The following is a 17,885-nucleotide window of genomic DNA, read 5'->3' on the forward strand; positions in this document are numbered from 1 at the left end:
TAGGCAGTATGCTACATACTCTCAAACATCTCTGCCATCCAGAAATCTTCCTCCTAGACGTCTTCCCCCACTCAGCAAAGCCGCTATGGAAGCAAAGTAGGAGCGAACACGGATAAACAGGGAAAGGAAGAGAGCAGAAAAGAAAGCCAAATGTACCAAACAATCATACAGAAAATAATTTTCTTTTTTTTTCATCTGTTTATTTATTTATCTTGTTTTAATAAAAGTTTGATAAAGTTATTACTAGTGTGTCTTTTTGCATCAACATTATTATCGATTTTGATTATTGGTCCATTATTTGGCATTTCTGCAACAAGTGCATCGTCGGAAACCCACGAGTCACTGCTCTACGTTTGTCACTCGTCGGAAACCCACGAGTCACCGCTCTACGTTTGTCACTCGTCGGAAACCCACGAGTCACCGCTCTACGTTTGTCACTCGTCGGAAACCCACGAGTCACCACTCTACGTTTGTCACTCGTCGGAAACCCACGAGTCACCGCTCTACGTTTGTCACTCGTCGGAAACCCACGAGTCACCGCTCTACGTTTGTCACTCGTCGGAAACCCACGAGTCACCGCTCTACGTTTGTCACTCGTCGGAAACCCACAAGTCACCGCTCTACGTTTGTCACTCGTCGGAAACCCACGAGTCACTGCTCTACGTTTGTCACTCGTCGGAAACCCACGAGTCACGCTCTACGTTTGTCACTCGTCGGAAACCCACGAGTCACCGCTCTACGTAGAGAGATGACTCGTGGGTTTCCGACGATGAAACTGAACCTTGCTTAACACATTATTTCGGGGTTTTTTTGGTTTTTTTTTTAAATTTTAATATATATATATATACATATATAAAAGCATGAGATATGTTGTGTTCTGCAAAGCGATATTTTAAATTCACGTTTGTTCATCATGCGTTATTAGTATCCTTTGGTAATAATATGTTCATGTCGGCATTGGTAACTGTACTAGCGAAAGTAAATAGTTTTAAAGGCCCACTACCTTTCTGGATCAAAATTTAGAGGTTTCTAAAAGAACATTAATAACATAAGAATATATATCGATGGCATAAGATGAGGTTACAACATGAAGTTTATGCAAGATTTCCTGCGTAATATACCTGATAACAGTTGGGTTTCATTTCGCTGTTTTGCCATCTGGCGCAGTGATAATTAACTACCGCGCGGTATTTAGGACGACGGCGGGAAACAAAAGACGACCCGCTTTATGAAAATTAACATTTTATTTATCTAAATTAAAATGTTCAGAAGGTGATGATAAGTGTAGCATTACCGGTAAGTTGATAACTTTTGCGACTTTATAAAATTATCAATCTCGTTTTACATTTCCATTTTAAAAATCAAAAGCCGTTTCGGAAAGGTAGTGGGCCTTTAATAGATCAAGTTTACCTGTAACCATTGACAGATTTTCCAAAAAATTGTGTAATGCCGCGTCATTTCAAATTCTAAACTGAAAACTGATGTATGGGATGCTTTCATGCAAGATATGTTCAAATGAGAAGAAAAAAAAAATCATATTTTAAAATTCCATATTTTTATTTCGATTTTTATTTGATTATTCAATATTGGAATATTTACAATTACCATTATATAAAATGTTTACATAAACAGTATGTCTAGAAATGAGTCCCCTACCAATTTTTGCAAACGAAAATGTGTAGATACATGTAAGGCTGTACAATGGAGTAACACTCTATCCACATGGGCGCCTTCTAAGACACACAATTATCATAATCAGTTATGCTATGTATTCACACTTAATGGATAATAAGATGCATTATATTTGTCTTACAAATAATAAGTACTATTTCAAGGCATCATTTGTACATTTAATAAATATCAAATTTCAAAGACTCAAATTTTTTTTGAGAATTTCTTGATTTTTTTTTTATACCAAACAAAGTACATGTGACAGTGAATTTAGTGAATTATGCTTCAAATTCACTGTGAAAAACACAAGCAACTACAGTGTAAAGAATTACAGAATATCGCCTGTAATTACAATAACTTCAAATATAATGCAGATAAAAATCTTTTAAGAAAGCAAACAGCTTAAATTTGGGGAAATGGTAAACAAGGGAAAGAATGTTGAGACAATTCTTCACTGGACTCGAATTGCACTGAAAGGCAACATCTCCATTCAGTATTCATTATCATATATAAAGAGTATACATTCAATCACAGGGGCCTGGCACGAATTTCTAACCAACAGTATTCATATATATATATATATATTATAGTATAACACTACTAGTATACCAGTATTATAATATATATCTAAAATTATTGTGGGTTAGAAATTTGTGCCAGGTCCCTGTGGCTTCCATAATGTAAAATCAACCAACAGTATTAATACCGTATAGATGATTATTTTCGAGGGTCAAAATTTTTGTAATTTGGACTAAAAGTGAACAAATTAAATTTTAAAATTTTGTGATTTGGCTAGAATGGGGTATATAATTAGTTCATTTTTAATTTTTAGTGATTCATATTTTCGCGACAATATAAATATCCCGCGAAATCACGAAAATCTCAAACCCAGGAAAATAGAGCAAACTATATAGAATTTCTACGTTAGGTCAAATTATGCAACAAAGATTAATATCACAGAAATTATACACAACCAAGTTATCACCTTCTTGGATAGCTATAGTTTGTATGGCACTGAAAGTGAACCTAAAGTATAAACATTATCACATCGGTTTTTTTTTTTTTTTTAAATTATCATAATTCATTTAGAAATAGTACAGACCTGATGCTGCTGCCAATAACATAGAAATAAAATTGAAGAGTACAAATGCACTGCACATGTATATATATGTATATTATAAGAATGAAGACATCCCTTTTTGTCGAGCAATTTCATCGTCTGGGACTCACATTGATCGCACTACACTACGCATATCTCCCGTAAGTGTAGTGTAGTGTAGTGTAGTGCGATCACCCGTGGGTCTCCGATGATGAGCAATTTACAAGATATGGAAATTGAAATTAAGAAATAACATAATATACATGTACTTTGTTTTTGTGTTTACTATATTTTGCATCTTCGTTCATTAAAATATACCGGTACATATATTTGCGAATATACTAATTTGCAATTCAGGACTGTTAATCATTTGATACAATGAATTATTGAGCTCTCAAAAAAAATGACATTAATGAATTGATACATCTGAACTGAAAGTAGTGTAAGCACAATAAAATACAAGTATGACAAGAACTAATTGTTCAATTTTGACTAATTGCATGCCCTGGCGGCCATCTTAGGCATCTTGGTTAAAAATGCAACAAAAATGAACTTGGACCTAAAATGGATCCCTGCTGAACAATGAATAAAGGAAGATAATTCTTACTGGTTTAAGAAATTCAAAACAGTCACAAAATTTGTTGTTTTGTTTTACTCATAATTATGTTAATTTTTACTTTAAAAATTTAGAATTTGATTTAATATTGAAACAGATTCCAAGCAAATCGGAAAAGTAGTTAAATATATTTAAACAGTTCAATTTTTAACAATGAAAGTCTTTGGTGGCCATCTTGGATGCTGGTTGGAAAAAATGAAACTGGTCAACATATCCAGAAATGATCTCACAAAATTTCATGGCGATCAGACTTATAGTTTTCAAGAAAATGGTTGGACAAAGTCGGGTTGGAAAAAAAGAACCAGAAGAAGAAGTGGAAGAAACGAAGCAAATACAATCAGTTGGGGGAACTTAAATATTGGTTGAAAAAATAAAATGATCAACTGCTAAAATAAAATTAAAATTAGCAGGTACATAGCAGACAGGTTATCAAAATTTCCGAACAAGAAAAGTAATCGGGAGGCAGTAGTTTCCAAATTATTTCATAACTTTATCATTATGCATTCAAGACTTGAAATGAACATGCATGTTGAAACAAGTTGCCTTTTACTTCTTTGGTATTAAATTTTTAAAGACATGATACAAAGTATTAAAAAATTAAGTTAATCAAACAAAAATAAGAACCTGGTACATGTATGTTTATATGAGTATCTACGAATATCTACAGTGCCATAATAAAGTCTACTTTAACAATATTTTAGGTTGATGTTACAGTTATGTGAACATTTGATATTGTTGGATTTGGTCTGAATGACAAAAATCATACATAAATTGTGTGTGATTTTTGTCATATAGACCAAACATTTACTTTGAATTAAACAGTTTTTCGAGTTTTTCGAATTTAAGAAAGATAAAGAGGAAATTTGTACTTTGTATTAAGCCAGGTTGTCGTATTATCCGAGTTCGTATCAACCAAGTTCGACTGTGCTTTTCTATCACATATACTAGCATACGAATCCAATGGATGTACATTGTAATGTGTATCTAAAAACATCAAAAATAAATACATGTATTGTTCAACAATACATATTTCACAAAAAGACTAAAATGATACAAATAAACAAGTAGGTAACATGTATGGTGTCTATGTACAAAGCTATAAATAATTAGTGCATTAAGTAATACATGTATTTGCATAAATCTAAAGAGTTAATTTAAATTAGTTCCTGCCTTGGCCATTAAAACATAATGAATCAACGTTTATATTATAAGGATTTCCCTTGAGTGGTCACTTCAGACAGATTCGACTGTCCTGTAAAACAACTCATTTCCATGACGATTTAATTTCCCGCTTTAACGCTATCTGGTCCTACTTTAAATATGATCAGAACAATTTTACGGCGATAATTTTTTTGCAATATCTGATCACTAGCCAAATACAAGAAATTTATTCACACTCAAAACTAATTTGATTGACTGTACATTTATATGATCAATTAATGGATTAAGTAAAATGTCATTAAAGCACATTATGGTTAAAGCAACACAGACATTTACAACTCTGTAATGAAACTTGAATAACACCAAGTTTAAGAATTTTTCATATGTTGTGAATTTCCAGTGATCCCATTGACTATTACTTGATACTTAGCATTTGGAAACAATGTTGCTTTTTTTTTCTAAACTACATATTGTAGAGTAGATATTACTTAAACGTGGAGTTCCACAGGGTGGTGTCCTTAGACCTTCACTCTTCTTTTAATAAGCATACATATCCCATTCTAATATCATTATTAAAGACATGCATGGACATATAACCTAATTAATTCATTTGTTTAATATAAACACTGAAGTTCTAGAACCAACCTGTTAAAGTCATTATATTAAAAATGGGTCACTGTGACTCGATGAATGCGCACAGCATACCAGCTTTAGGTGATGGTAAGTAAACCAGTACACAGTTTTGTCAAGAAAGATTCAATTATTTAGAAATTATGCAACCATGACCATTATAAGAAAAGAAGGAAATCCATATCTAAAGTGTAGATATAAGAGATATCTTTGCAGTATTTCTTAGAAATACACACATAGCAAACTTAAGATTTGCTAAATACAAGAAAATAATTTTGCACAGCCAAATATCTTAAAATGATATGTATAAAAAGTGTAACCTGTCAAAACTGGCTGCTGTCTTATCTGGATCCCTGTCTATACCGTCACAATTACCGGTATATGGCATTTTTCTTCTTAATTCATTATACATGTAATTACATAAAATCACTATAATCTGAAATCTTTCTACACTGACCAAATATGTGACATCAAATTATTCTGTAGTATAGACATACACTTTATGTCAACCTTCACATCATTTGAAATCAGCAACACTTTTACACAAAATATCTTATACAAATTAAAGATTTTGCCAATTTCACATACATGTTTGGGCAATATTAAAACTAGAGAATATAAGATTGGAATAAAGATTTTTTTAACCTTTCAAAAGGGCAAGAATCGACAAAAGAAACTGGTTGATCTCTTAGTAAGAACACTACAGTCAAACAAAAATAAAACTACAGAATTAACACTGACATTTAAATACTTGAGTATGTGTCAAAGTTAAAAATATGTCAGTTCTTATAGCAAATATTTCATATCTATTTCATATTCTCTAAAAACAGAGTCATGTCATGTATATATGTTTGTGAGAGTAACTATACTTTTAATCTCGACGTCGTGGCAATTTTTCTGACCTATGATATATACTTCATCACAATCCTTCCTGGCTATCATTGGGTGGTTCATAGTACCGTGGACCGTTAACCTACAACAAAATCAAAACCGGGTTACATACATAAAATTTACACGGGCTCCATTATCATTATACCCTCATAACCTCAACAAAATAAACATCTATTCCTTATATTTACAGTTTTTCAAGTAAATGAATATTATCTTTTCCCGCGGCAGTTGCATATTTTTTTTATTAAAATACCCATCTCTCTCCCCTCATCGTCAACAAATTCGATTGAACAGCTGATTGGAATCGAGTCATTCATATGTTCCCGCCAAAAGTGGGGTCATGACCTCACGTTGCTACGCCATCAACTATTCACGTAACAATAGAATCGCCGCACGTGTTGTGCTAACATTATACACTGATAATGATAATACTAGAAAGCATTGTTATTGAGTCCATGTCAGTGCAAACTGTAAATATCGCGTATATATGTCTAATTAACACAAAAAATAATATAATTTATTTCGCCTTTGGTGCATGCACAATCAGTTCTGCATTCCATATAGGATATAGTGCCACAGAATTTTTTCGGGATGCAATTAATTATTTTTCATATTTTAAACTTTAAAGGCCCACTACCGTTCCGAAATGGCTTTAAATTTTTAAAATGGGAATGTAAAACAAGATCGATAATTTTGTAGAGCCGCAAAAATTATTAACTTACCGTTAATACTATATTTATCATCACCTTCTGAACGATTTGATTAAAATAAATAAAATGTTTATTTTCATAACGCGGGTCGTATTATGTTTCCCGCCGTCGTCCTAAATACCGGGCGGTAGTTGACTATCACTGCGCCAGACGGCAAAACAGCGAAATGACTCTCCACTGTTTTCATATATTACGCAGGAAATCTTGCATATGTTTGGTGTCGTAACCTTATTTTAGGTCATCAGTACGCATTTTCTGATGTTATTAATGGTTTTTTAAGAAACCTTTATATTTTGCTCCGGAAAGGTAATGGGCCTTTAAGTAAAATTAGAAGCTCTAACTTTTCAATGGTTTTAATAGTATTAAGTAAGTAACTTTTGTAACTGAAGAAAAATACTAAATCGTCTGCTCCTGTTTTTGATAGTGAAAAATGGTTGCCAGCGGTGGAGCATCTTTGAGTGACATGAACTGCATTAAACAATGTCAATAAAGCCAGTACCTGCTCCTTTTACAAAATCATTTTATTTTACTAATGTGCCTAGAAATTTATATGAATTTCAAAACAAGTCTCTTTGTGTGAAAGAGCTGGTACTACTTTATCTAAATATTGAAATTTATTTTCACAGTCAATACATACATGTATGACCTACCGGTAACTGTTTATTATTCTTATATATGTAGAGATTGAACAGTGTTTTGATTGCGTTAAAGGTGGTATGAACGCAATGGGATACAGACATATTCAATGTAGCGTGTTAGCGCTACATTGAATATGTCTGTATCCCATTGCGTTCATACCACCTTTAACGCAATCAAAACACTGTTCAATCTATATATTTACATAAATTAGTCTATTTTTACGTGTTCGTGGTCAAATTTAAAATGATGATGGTTGCTAAGCTAGGTAATTACGGTAGTCAGGATGACCGAAGATATAGTTCCGATTGTTGAATGTTATAGCTGCAGTTTGATTTGAAATATAACAATGACACCTTTCAATTATTTTTAAAATATGTTGGTTTTTTTTCAATTTGATCATATATCAATAATGTCAATTTCGAATAAAAATTGAGATAACTGGGGCGGAACGACTACCGGTATGTATCGTTGTCAGGGTAGTGTTGGGTCCAAAGTGGAGCGAGCTGCCATATTTGATTTTCAACCGAGGAAAGTACTGTGACATAGCCTATTAAAGGTATGACCGTTGAGCTGCTGAGTGTTTGTCATGTATGTATCGGTTTACGAACGCGATATAGTCTAAATTCTTCATAGTTATGACTTTTATTTTATTGTACGGATGATAGACATTTGTTTGCATGGTGTGTGACTGACGTAATTTTGGAATTCCCCGAACATTCCTGAGGAAAGCCCCCGGTTGTAGCCCCGACCAGCGATTCATTTTGTTGTTTATTACCGTTACAATTCCTGAACACATATTCTGTTTTGATATCAAATACATATTTAATTGGATTTAATAACAACTCTTTATTGTTATTTTGAAACCCGACAACGAAGAAACTTTGTTTACACTAACCTACTACTGTCAACCGAGTACTGACGAGCATAATATTGTCTGTGCCGCCTAAGGATCAGTCTTGAGACAAATAGAAGAACGAAATAGGTTTTTTTGGTTTATTATTAATTCAAAGCAAATCTGTCATCTGTGAAAAGGAAAAATGTATATCAAATAATTAAAGCTTATTTAGATTATCATATGACGCAAATTTACCGAAGCGTGAGCTAGAAGTAGTCCGATCCTACTCTGGGTTTGTATTCATACGTCGTTGCGTTTACGCTAATTTGAACGCAACTCCCCTCCCGTTGACTATATAGGGGCATATGTAAATATATATATATATATATAAGCCAGCTAGGTTCAAATTTGAATGAGTATATTTATGGAAATGGGCAATCTAATTGAAATTTATATATAGACTGGTAATGTCACTACAATATGATGCTTAACGATATGATATGGACTAACCTTTTGTATTTTTTCACTATCAAAAACAGAAGCAGACGATTTAGTATTTTTCTTCAGTTACAAAAGTTACTTACTTTACACCATTACCACCATTGAAAAGTTTGAGCTTCTAATTTTACTTCAAGTTAAAAATATAAAAAAATAATTAATTGCATCCCGAAAAAATTCCGTGGCACTATATTCTATATGAAATGAAGTACTGATTGCGCATGCACCAAAGGCGAAATAAATTATTTCATATTATTTTTTGTGTTAATTAGGCATAAATATACACGATTAAACACAAATTATTGTTCGAATGATGCATATCATTTATGCTCTGTCGGCGGTGGAGCATGCTTAACGATATGATATGGTGGATCAAGACTAACCTTTTAAGTTATAAAAAAAATTCATACTGACCTTTATATCGTAATTTGTTACAAACGACGGTACATCTATCTGGTCTGGAGCAATGGAGCGATATAAATACTGAACACCTCGTAAACTGAACACTTTGTTTTTTATGTCTGATGCAGTGAAAGTTGTGAAAAACCAAGTGGCAAGCTGAAATCACAGAAATACAATGATTCGGTCAGTTCGATACTCAAACAATTTTTAAATCTTAAGCTTTCAGAAAAATGTTTTCTATGATAACTGTTATCTTGAACAGTTGCTAAACTCCAACAGTTCTAATATAAACTAAACTTGGTTATCTGTTGGGCCTATTCACTCGAAATTACAGGTTCTCTGTTGGACTGTAAAACTGAATATAAAATAAGATTGCCTGACATCCTTCCATATCAAACTTATACAGGTTTTTCATAACAAAAAGAATTACATTATTTATGTGCAGGCATTAAAATTAGACAATTTCTTTTTAAAATTTTAACTTGATCTGTATAAAATCAGCCTATAAAACTTGTTAAATTTACCTTGGACCACCAAGTTGGGTGGATGATGTAGAAGGCTTTCAAGTTCTTCCTGTACCTGTAACAAAACATACTCATACATGATGACTTATGGTTGTCGAAAACCAGGCTGCCTGTAGTAAAGGCCTTTGACAAGGTCATGACACCATGGAGAAATAGAGGGCTAGTAATGGCATGTGAGACAACTTCACCAGGTAACTGCTATCTCTTTACTGTAAACCAACTTTCTTTCACAGCTATTAAACTTAATAATTTCAAAACAAGTTCTCAATTATTAATATTTGCCAATTTTTACAATTGAGTGATAATTCCTATCAATATAGATTATGTAAATATTCACGAAAATTGGTTTACAAATATTTGTTTATGGCATGATAAAACACAACATGAAAAGGTCAATGGTCAACCGTCATTATATACCGTATATATCATAATAAAATGTCAAAAGTCATCTATGAAGTTGCTCTGTATTAATTCCTACATATAATGTAAATGTTTTAGTACTTACTTGTTATCTAGTAGACTATACACTTGTCTGAGATAATTCATGGGCGGGTGGTTAGACGCTGTTGTCTCAGTATGGAGATACACCACGACATAATCACTCTCTACCACTGGCTCCATCACTCTCAACATGTACAGAAGGGCCTTCAACAGAAAGTCAAACTTATAATGTCATAAACATACACAGGAGTTTAGAGAAGAACAAAGTCAGGGTACCACAGAGAACTTCTAAGAACTGTAATCCAGGAAGGAAACCCCCATTTAGCCCATTGCCCTCCTCCCCCCCCCCCCCCCACTCACTGTATAATATATAAAGATTGTTGTCACCAAATTTCAAATCTTACAGGATTTGACGGTCAATTAAAATGTCTAAAGATGAAAAGAAACACAACTTGAACCCAGTATACCTCTCCCCTCACTTTGAAAGCTTTGATAGAGAGAAGGGGGAAGGTATAACAACTATAGACCTAAAATATGTTCAATGCACCTAACAAAGCCAACAGTGCATGGTTTCTAACTCGCTAACAAGAGCTGAAGGACTTGTAGTAAATGTTGGTATGTCTTAACCACTCTACCATCCTTTTCAGTCATTTCTGTACATTGTGGAAGATGAACAGACTAAAGCTACTACTTTAGGTTGACATGGTGTCTACCTTTTCTAGGTTAACACTCTGTCCAGGGAAATGTTTCCCTACATAGATGACCACTGGTCGGCCATACTTGTCCACCTCTGTCCGGTAAAGACACTTAAGGGCCGCTATATCCGTCAGGTCCTCCGTCCTCGCACGCTTCATTAACCTCTCATACCTGTCAAAATAAAACAGACATCGTATTATACACCTGCTACTTTGCTTCAACATCAATTATATAGTAAACTGATTAAACCTTTGTAATTAAGCTAGGATTATATGTGCTGCTGTGAGACTTGTCTCATGCGTATGAAATAACAATATGAAATAAGACGAATGTGATCTGCATTTAAATAATGGCAAATGATAAGATCTATTGTTTTTTTTTCATTATTCATTAATGTGGAGTTTGCTGAGAAAAACCTCTGACATACCTGTAGTTCATTTCCTGGTAACTGTCGCACCTAGTCCTACACCTTATGACCATGAGGTGGTGTGCAGTGTGCAAGCAGTTGAACTTTTAGTGCCAGAGTTACGGCAGTCCAAAGAAATGTCAACAAACTCGCTAACCTGTAAAGCTCTTAACAAATGTTTCACTCCCCTACCTTCTCCTATTTTCCATCTGTCTTTGTTCGTCTGTAGTTTTCCCCATGATGGCTGACTTCTTCATCTCGTCAGGATTATCTTCCATCTGAGCGAATGGATGTTTACCGACCTCCAATACAGTGGATGTGGCGAACTCTTTATTAAGGTCGACAGTTTCCTCAAACTCCTCATGGTGGCCACCTGGGGAGAGGTGATGTATACTGGTCAAGGCTATATCCTTATACTAATAGGGCAAGGTAAATCACAACATGGGAGCAATATCATAAATGTATGGAAACACTTTTCCTAACTAATAATTGCAATCAATACTCAAAGGAGCAGAAACTGTCAGGATGACCAAAAAATCTTTATCTTATTACTAGAAGACATTATACAGCAATTTTGTTATTATAAATGTGTGTTTTTAGTCTTTACAGTTTCTTCTAGAGTAACCTAATATCATGATAATCCCACCCTGTATATATCTAGGTAATTATATAACAGTGAAATGTGCCTTAGTGACCACCTCTGTATAAAGACCACTTGTTTATTAAGACCATCTGCTTAGTGAATGATCAATTTCAACACAATTTGACCTGTGTATATAAACCACTTGGCTGTAGAGACCACTTTTCCCTTGCCCACTGAGTGGTCTTTATAGACAGGGTTGACCGTACATACAGTATATTACCACATATAAACCCTATCCCACAAATAAGCCCTCCATCACCACCAATACCAAATTTTTTTTCAATTTTATAAATTCTTTTAATTTCCAACAATATGTTGTGGAATACATACGCATGGAGGCAAATGTAGGTTTATCCATGATCCTGATTTGTCTTTCCGCTATAATTGGTTCTCCGTCCTCATTACCGATATTTTCTGGTAACATACATGAGGCCATTGCTTCTTCCTTACTACTGCGGGGAAAATACAGTGGAAGGATCTTCTGGTAAGCCTCCTACATTAATGGTAAATGTAACAGGTGGACATTTAATTTTAGGATATCCATAGAGATATTTGGAAAAAGCTCTCAAGGTCAAGAATGCGACAAAGATAATTATATTACATTGTACATACATTTTCTAAGCCTGGCAATTTATGAGATTCCTGAACTTAAAAAAAATGCCTTAAAATTCTCCATATGAATGCATTACATCAGTAAATGAAGTTCCTAAGCTAAGATTTTTTCCTTACCTGATAACTTCCATAATGCTTTCGTATGGGAAATTTAAGGTAAGTATTGCTTGTGAAACTAGGTCTTGGAATTTTACTCCCTCTGACAGAATGTACTACATGTGAATAATGATATAAATCAGAGTTTGTGAATACAAGGTCAGATAACAAAACAGAATGCTGAAGTACCCACCATTTCCTCTTCAGTACACTGAAACACTATGGTTTCCACCTCATCTCCAAATTTTTCTAGAAACCTCCGTACAGTTCCTGTGGAAATCAAAATGATTTATCAGATACTGATTGCAATTGTAAATTATAACTATATTTATATTGCATCAACTGTGAAATAAGTTACATAACTTTAATCAAAGTACTGCAAATAAAACGCAGCAGATACAGAAAAATTAGAATGAAATGAAATGAATTTGATGAATTCAGTACTGCCATATTTTAGTTTCAAGTCCTGTTGATTATATGACATTTGATACACCACTCTGGTTTTGTGAAAAAAAATTAAATTCTTAATGATGAATATTTGACCAATCCATATAATAACATCAAGCTGTTAGGCAGATGTCCCATTCCCCAGAAAACAGATACTGTATGTCCTGGAAAATTAAGCTTAATTGAAGGCTTTGCATATATATCTATCGATCAGCAGTCTACTGTCTGGTGGTCGGGTGACCGACTTTGATAACAATTATATCAAGATTATTAAAACCATGCACACATGAGGGTAGCCTTATCAATAATAATTTTAAAGCATTATTATAATGTACACAGAAAGTAGCTCTGAACTGTTTACTTTTTAACTCTGAGGTCTATAAGTCTTTCCAATAAATATAGTAATTCCAATTTGTATTATCATGAACAGTTTATGTAACTTAGAGAGAGGAGTTACCACCAGATGTAGCTTGTATGTACATGTATACATGTAGACACAGTCAGGGAGTATGTGTGTGTATTTTACAGAGGCTGTGTGAATTCTACCAATCATAAGGCAAGCTTCCCATGACTGCATACTGCAGCAAAGGGAATGCAACATTTTGATTGGTCAAAAGGAATATTATTCTATAAATAGGGATTTTATGAATGGAAGTTTATGAATGAAATGGTTTAAGAGGTCACCACTAGATTTCATTGTAGGGCAAGTCCTACAAAGTCCTACACTTCATGGTAAACTGGATAGCAGTAATACAAACGCTAGTAGCATTGTATTAACAAATCACTTTTGATGGCCTGGATGTAAGCGAACATTGGGTCTTAAAATGGGGGGAAACAGGAGAGTCCGGAGAAATTCACATGATCGAGCAGGTGACAAATGATCTTTTCACATCTGTGGCAGGATCAAACCCAAGCCATCTAGGTGAAAGGCGAATATTGGCTTAAACACTTCATCACCCTCTGATCACATTTGTTTATATGTTCTAGACATATGTTTTCCATAGTTTTAGGATGATTAAAATACAAACATATATTAACAAGATTTACTTACTGATAGCTATATGAGCTCCATCTTCAATAGGATAGCCCCTTAATTCAGAATGAGCTGGAGTCAGTGCTACAGTCTTGATATTTGTCTCTCTAAAAATAAAAAATAATTTTACAAAATATTTTGAAAAAAATCAGGACAAAAAATATACCCTTACCGAATCTAAATCCAATTACAGATGAACCATACACAACAGTCCACTAGGGGAGATAATCAACTTGAGTGTTACGATCAAAGATATTTCTGTGCATACTTTGAGGAATATTTTCTCACTTATCTTTATACATAATTAATACATCTTTATTAATTGTCATATTAATATCCAAATTTTAAGAAATTTGCAAAAATTGTTGCAAAAAGAACTGCCATTTTTTGTGTGTTCATCCCTTAAGAAAGTCAACAAATTACTGGTATTTCCATCAGTAACGTGTTTCCTTTGTATATCATTAAACTGGTGAAAGAAAGAGACCAAATCCTGAAGATTATGATCCCATTTGGTTTGTACTTTACTGAATTGTGTACGTACCGGACCAGCTGTAACACCTGTCGATAACAGCTATACAGAGCACTCTCAGCTGCTGTGACGTACTTAAAGTTGTAGCGGGGTCCCACAGTATGTATAATATACCTGGCCAGGAGCTTATAACCTTTTGTCAGTTTGGCATCACCCGTCTTACAAACTGGAAAATTGAAAATGAAATACATACATGTACTTAACCCAATGATTGCTCAGTGTGCTAGTAAATAGATACAATATACCTTATTCCATCCAAAAAGTGCCCAGGCCGTTTAAAAAATTGAAGAAATGAAAAGGTGCTTAATATGACGAAATTTTTGCAAACCAATAGAGTTTTGATAGTTTTGGTCTTATACCCGGGCAATACGGAGATTTCCAGATCCCAAAATGATGTTGGTAAATTACAATTTATCATCAATTAGTCCCACCTTCCAGTGATTATGACATCACGAAACTCACGTCAAACGAAGACGTCATAATCACCGGAAGGTGGGACTAATCGACGGTAAATAGTACTTTACTCATGCCGTTTTGGGATCTCGAAACCCCCGTATTGAAATGAGGCCTCAAAAAGGGGAGGGCGCTTTTTGGGACAATGAAACATGGGCACTTATTGGGTAGAATACAGTAAAGGTTTAGGCTCAACTGAAGTCCTGCTTTCAATCTCAAAAAACAAACTTAAAAAGTCAGAAACAAATTTAAGTCAAATTTTTTGCCTTATGATGTTAGGGGATCACCTGATCTTTTCCTTTCTTTAAGTTGACGCTTTACATTTGGAGAAATCAGACCCTATATTTCAAACAGAATCTATCAATATATGATTATGTTGATGAAGATAAACTTTATGTATTCAATATAACCATCAATACTACCTTTTATATTATTCTTCAGTTCAGCTAGCAATTCAGGCCCTGCTTTCTCAAATATTACGTCTGATGATGGTGTTTTTACAGAGGAATTAAACTTTTCATTGGTTGAGTGAACAATGGCCTCCACATTAAGTAGTGTGATATCTCCACACCTGAAAACATAACAATAGCTCAATTTGGATTAAATTGTAATTGTTGGATTAAATTGTAAATGACTCAATATTGAACAATGGCCTCCACAGTAGTGTGATTATATATCCACACCTAAAAACATAACAAACATATTTACATTGTCATTGACTCAATATGGATGATATTGTCATTGACTCAATATGCAGGGCAAGAAATATGTCAGGTCCGCTGCTCCCGGGCAAGTGAAAATTGGTGTAAACTTGCCCGGTTTTAATGATAATTACCCTGTTTTGGGTAAAATTAGACTGAAATCTTAAATTTGGGCAAGTGATTTTCAAAATAAGTTTCTAGCCCTGAATATGGATGACAATGTCATTGATTCAATATGGATTAAATTATCATTGGCTCAACATTAATGACACTGTACTTGATTCGGTATGTGTGGCATTGCCATTTACTCAATATAGACATCACTGCCTCAATATGAATGGCATTGTCATATAAACCTGTAACAAAGGGTATGACTTGATATGGATAATATTGTATGTCAATATCTTAAGAATTGTAAATTCATTTTCAAGTGACACAACAACCCTTTTATTATATGGCTATGTATTGTGCGTGCTCCTGATTGGTTGAAACTTTCCCGTAATGATACAACACAGGTGATACCAGTATCATATCACATAATTCCTTGTGTTGATAAATCATAGCATCCGCCTGAACATTGGTGGATTTGTGTAACACAGGTATACCTTTACAGACAATTTAACAATATCAAAGAAATCATTAATGACAGCTTATTTGTAATATGGATATTAATGACATGCCAGTCAAAATAAACATATAATTAATCATACATGCAGATGACAGAAATGTCTTGTAATACTAAAGAGAAAATCTAATTTAAAATTCCATGACTTTGATACATCTAAAATATGCAATAATGTAACTAAATATATTGACTGTAAAGTAATACATTTTAAATTGGCAGGCAAAGCCCAAAGGCATATCAACATTCCTTATTATAAATGGCCTTTAATATTTCCTCATGCCTCCCTGTAAATATTTATCTTTTTATTTCAGTTACAAATGAGAATTTTTCAGTAAATGTTGCAATCTATATCAGTTACTTCCTTGTTAAAGATAATGCATACCATGAGTTGTCTTCATGCAAATATTTAGATAATGCTTGTCATTTTGAATAAAAAAATGTTTATGGTATCAATTGGTTTGTCATTTATTTACAAATTGATTGTTATGTATTGCATCTTGAAAAATCCTTATTATTACTAAAACCATTAACTAATGTGTCATTGGTCAGGTGCATAATGATAATTTGTACATGTAATTATAGGCCTATAAATTGTAATATTTCCTACTAACCACAGTATTATTTTAGTATTGAGGTCACTTCTCCAAGGGAATGGTGTTTTGATTTCCACTTCTTCACCAGAATTACTGTCTATTGACTCGACAAGTTCAGGAAGCTGTGTTAGATTCCATTTAGTCAGCTTCTCAATGTCCACAACTTTGGAGCGGGCACCAAGAGGTTCGAATTCGGGCCCTGTCTCTTCCATGACTGATGCTCGTCACGTAATCAAAGACCCCAGTATATCCAGTATGCAAGTTATTGTTGATATTAAAACAGTTTCATTGAAAGCAAGAACAGCTCATTAGACCTGATTGCAAGGAAATCACAGAATGTCCTATTTAGCTTTGTCCATCATCACATGACCACTGTACGTTGTGGACGAACAAATGGTCGCATCGGAATAGAATAAAAATTCTTACATTATGATATGATGTTGAAAATATAAAGAATTAACTACTTGGTTGCTGAAAACAAGAGTTAGTGTGTTCGACAATTATTCCAGGTGTTAATTTATATCCCGAACGGGCTAACTCCTACTTTCACTTCTCGTTTGTGTATCCGCCATTTTCTTGATCATGTGACTTTGAGACACCGTCCAAATACACTTCCGGTTCAGTTTATTCATAGTTAAAGGGTTGGACAGGGTAGGGTGAGTGGTTCGAAACTCGCCAACTCCAAAGTTATTTTTTTTATTTTAAATTATGTATTTCAACCTTCTTGTTTACCTTTTTATTTTTCTTTAGAATAATAACAAGTTGAAGTTTGCAAAGTAGATTCATCAACAAATATTCACAGGTGTCAACTGTCCATGAATGATTCTTTACATTGATCTTATTTAGCCAACTTGCTAAGACCCATGCGAGTCAGTTATTTAACACAAACTGATCATAGGTTAGTGATTTTTCTCTTGGCAATCTGAATTTCCTC

The 17,885-nt window shown here is 33.9% G+C and overlaps 1 protein-coding gene across 1 annotated transcript; it reads right to left on the reverse strand.

Moving 5' to 3' along the window:
• Positions 1-1,536: 1,536 nt before the first annotated feature.
• LOC138325031 (protein GDAP2 homolog) lies at positions 1,537-17,528 on the reverse strand. The gene is made up of 12 exons (XM_069270390.1): positions 16,970-17,528; positions 15,455-15,603; positions 14,592-14,745; positions 14,069-14,157; positions 12,764-12,840; positions 12,193-12,355; positions 11,412-11,592; positions 10,831-10,984; positions 10,182-10,321; positions 9,677-9,731; positions 9,165-9,308; positions 1,537-6,150 (listed from the first exon to the last, which is right to left on the reverse strand). The coding sequence occupies exons 1-12, from the start codon at positions 17,161-17,163 to the stop codon at positions 6,097-6,099; spliced, it is 1,554 nt and encodes a 517-aa protein (XP_069126491.1). The 5' UTR covers positions 17,164-17,528; the 3' UTR covers positions 1,537-6,096.
• Between the last annotated feature and the right edge of the window lie 357 nt (positions 17,529-17,885).

The sequence above is a fragment of the Argopecten irradians genome, chromosome 1, assembly GCF_041381155.1.
Source record: "Argopecten irradians isolate NY chromosome 1, Ai_NY, whole genome shotgun sequence".
Lineage (NCBI taxonomy): Eukaryota > Metazoa > Mollusca > Bivalvia > Pectinida > Pectinidae > Argopecten > Argopecten irradians.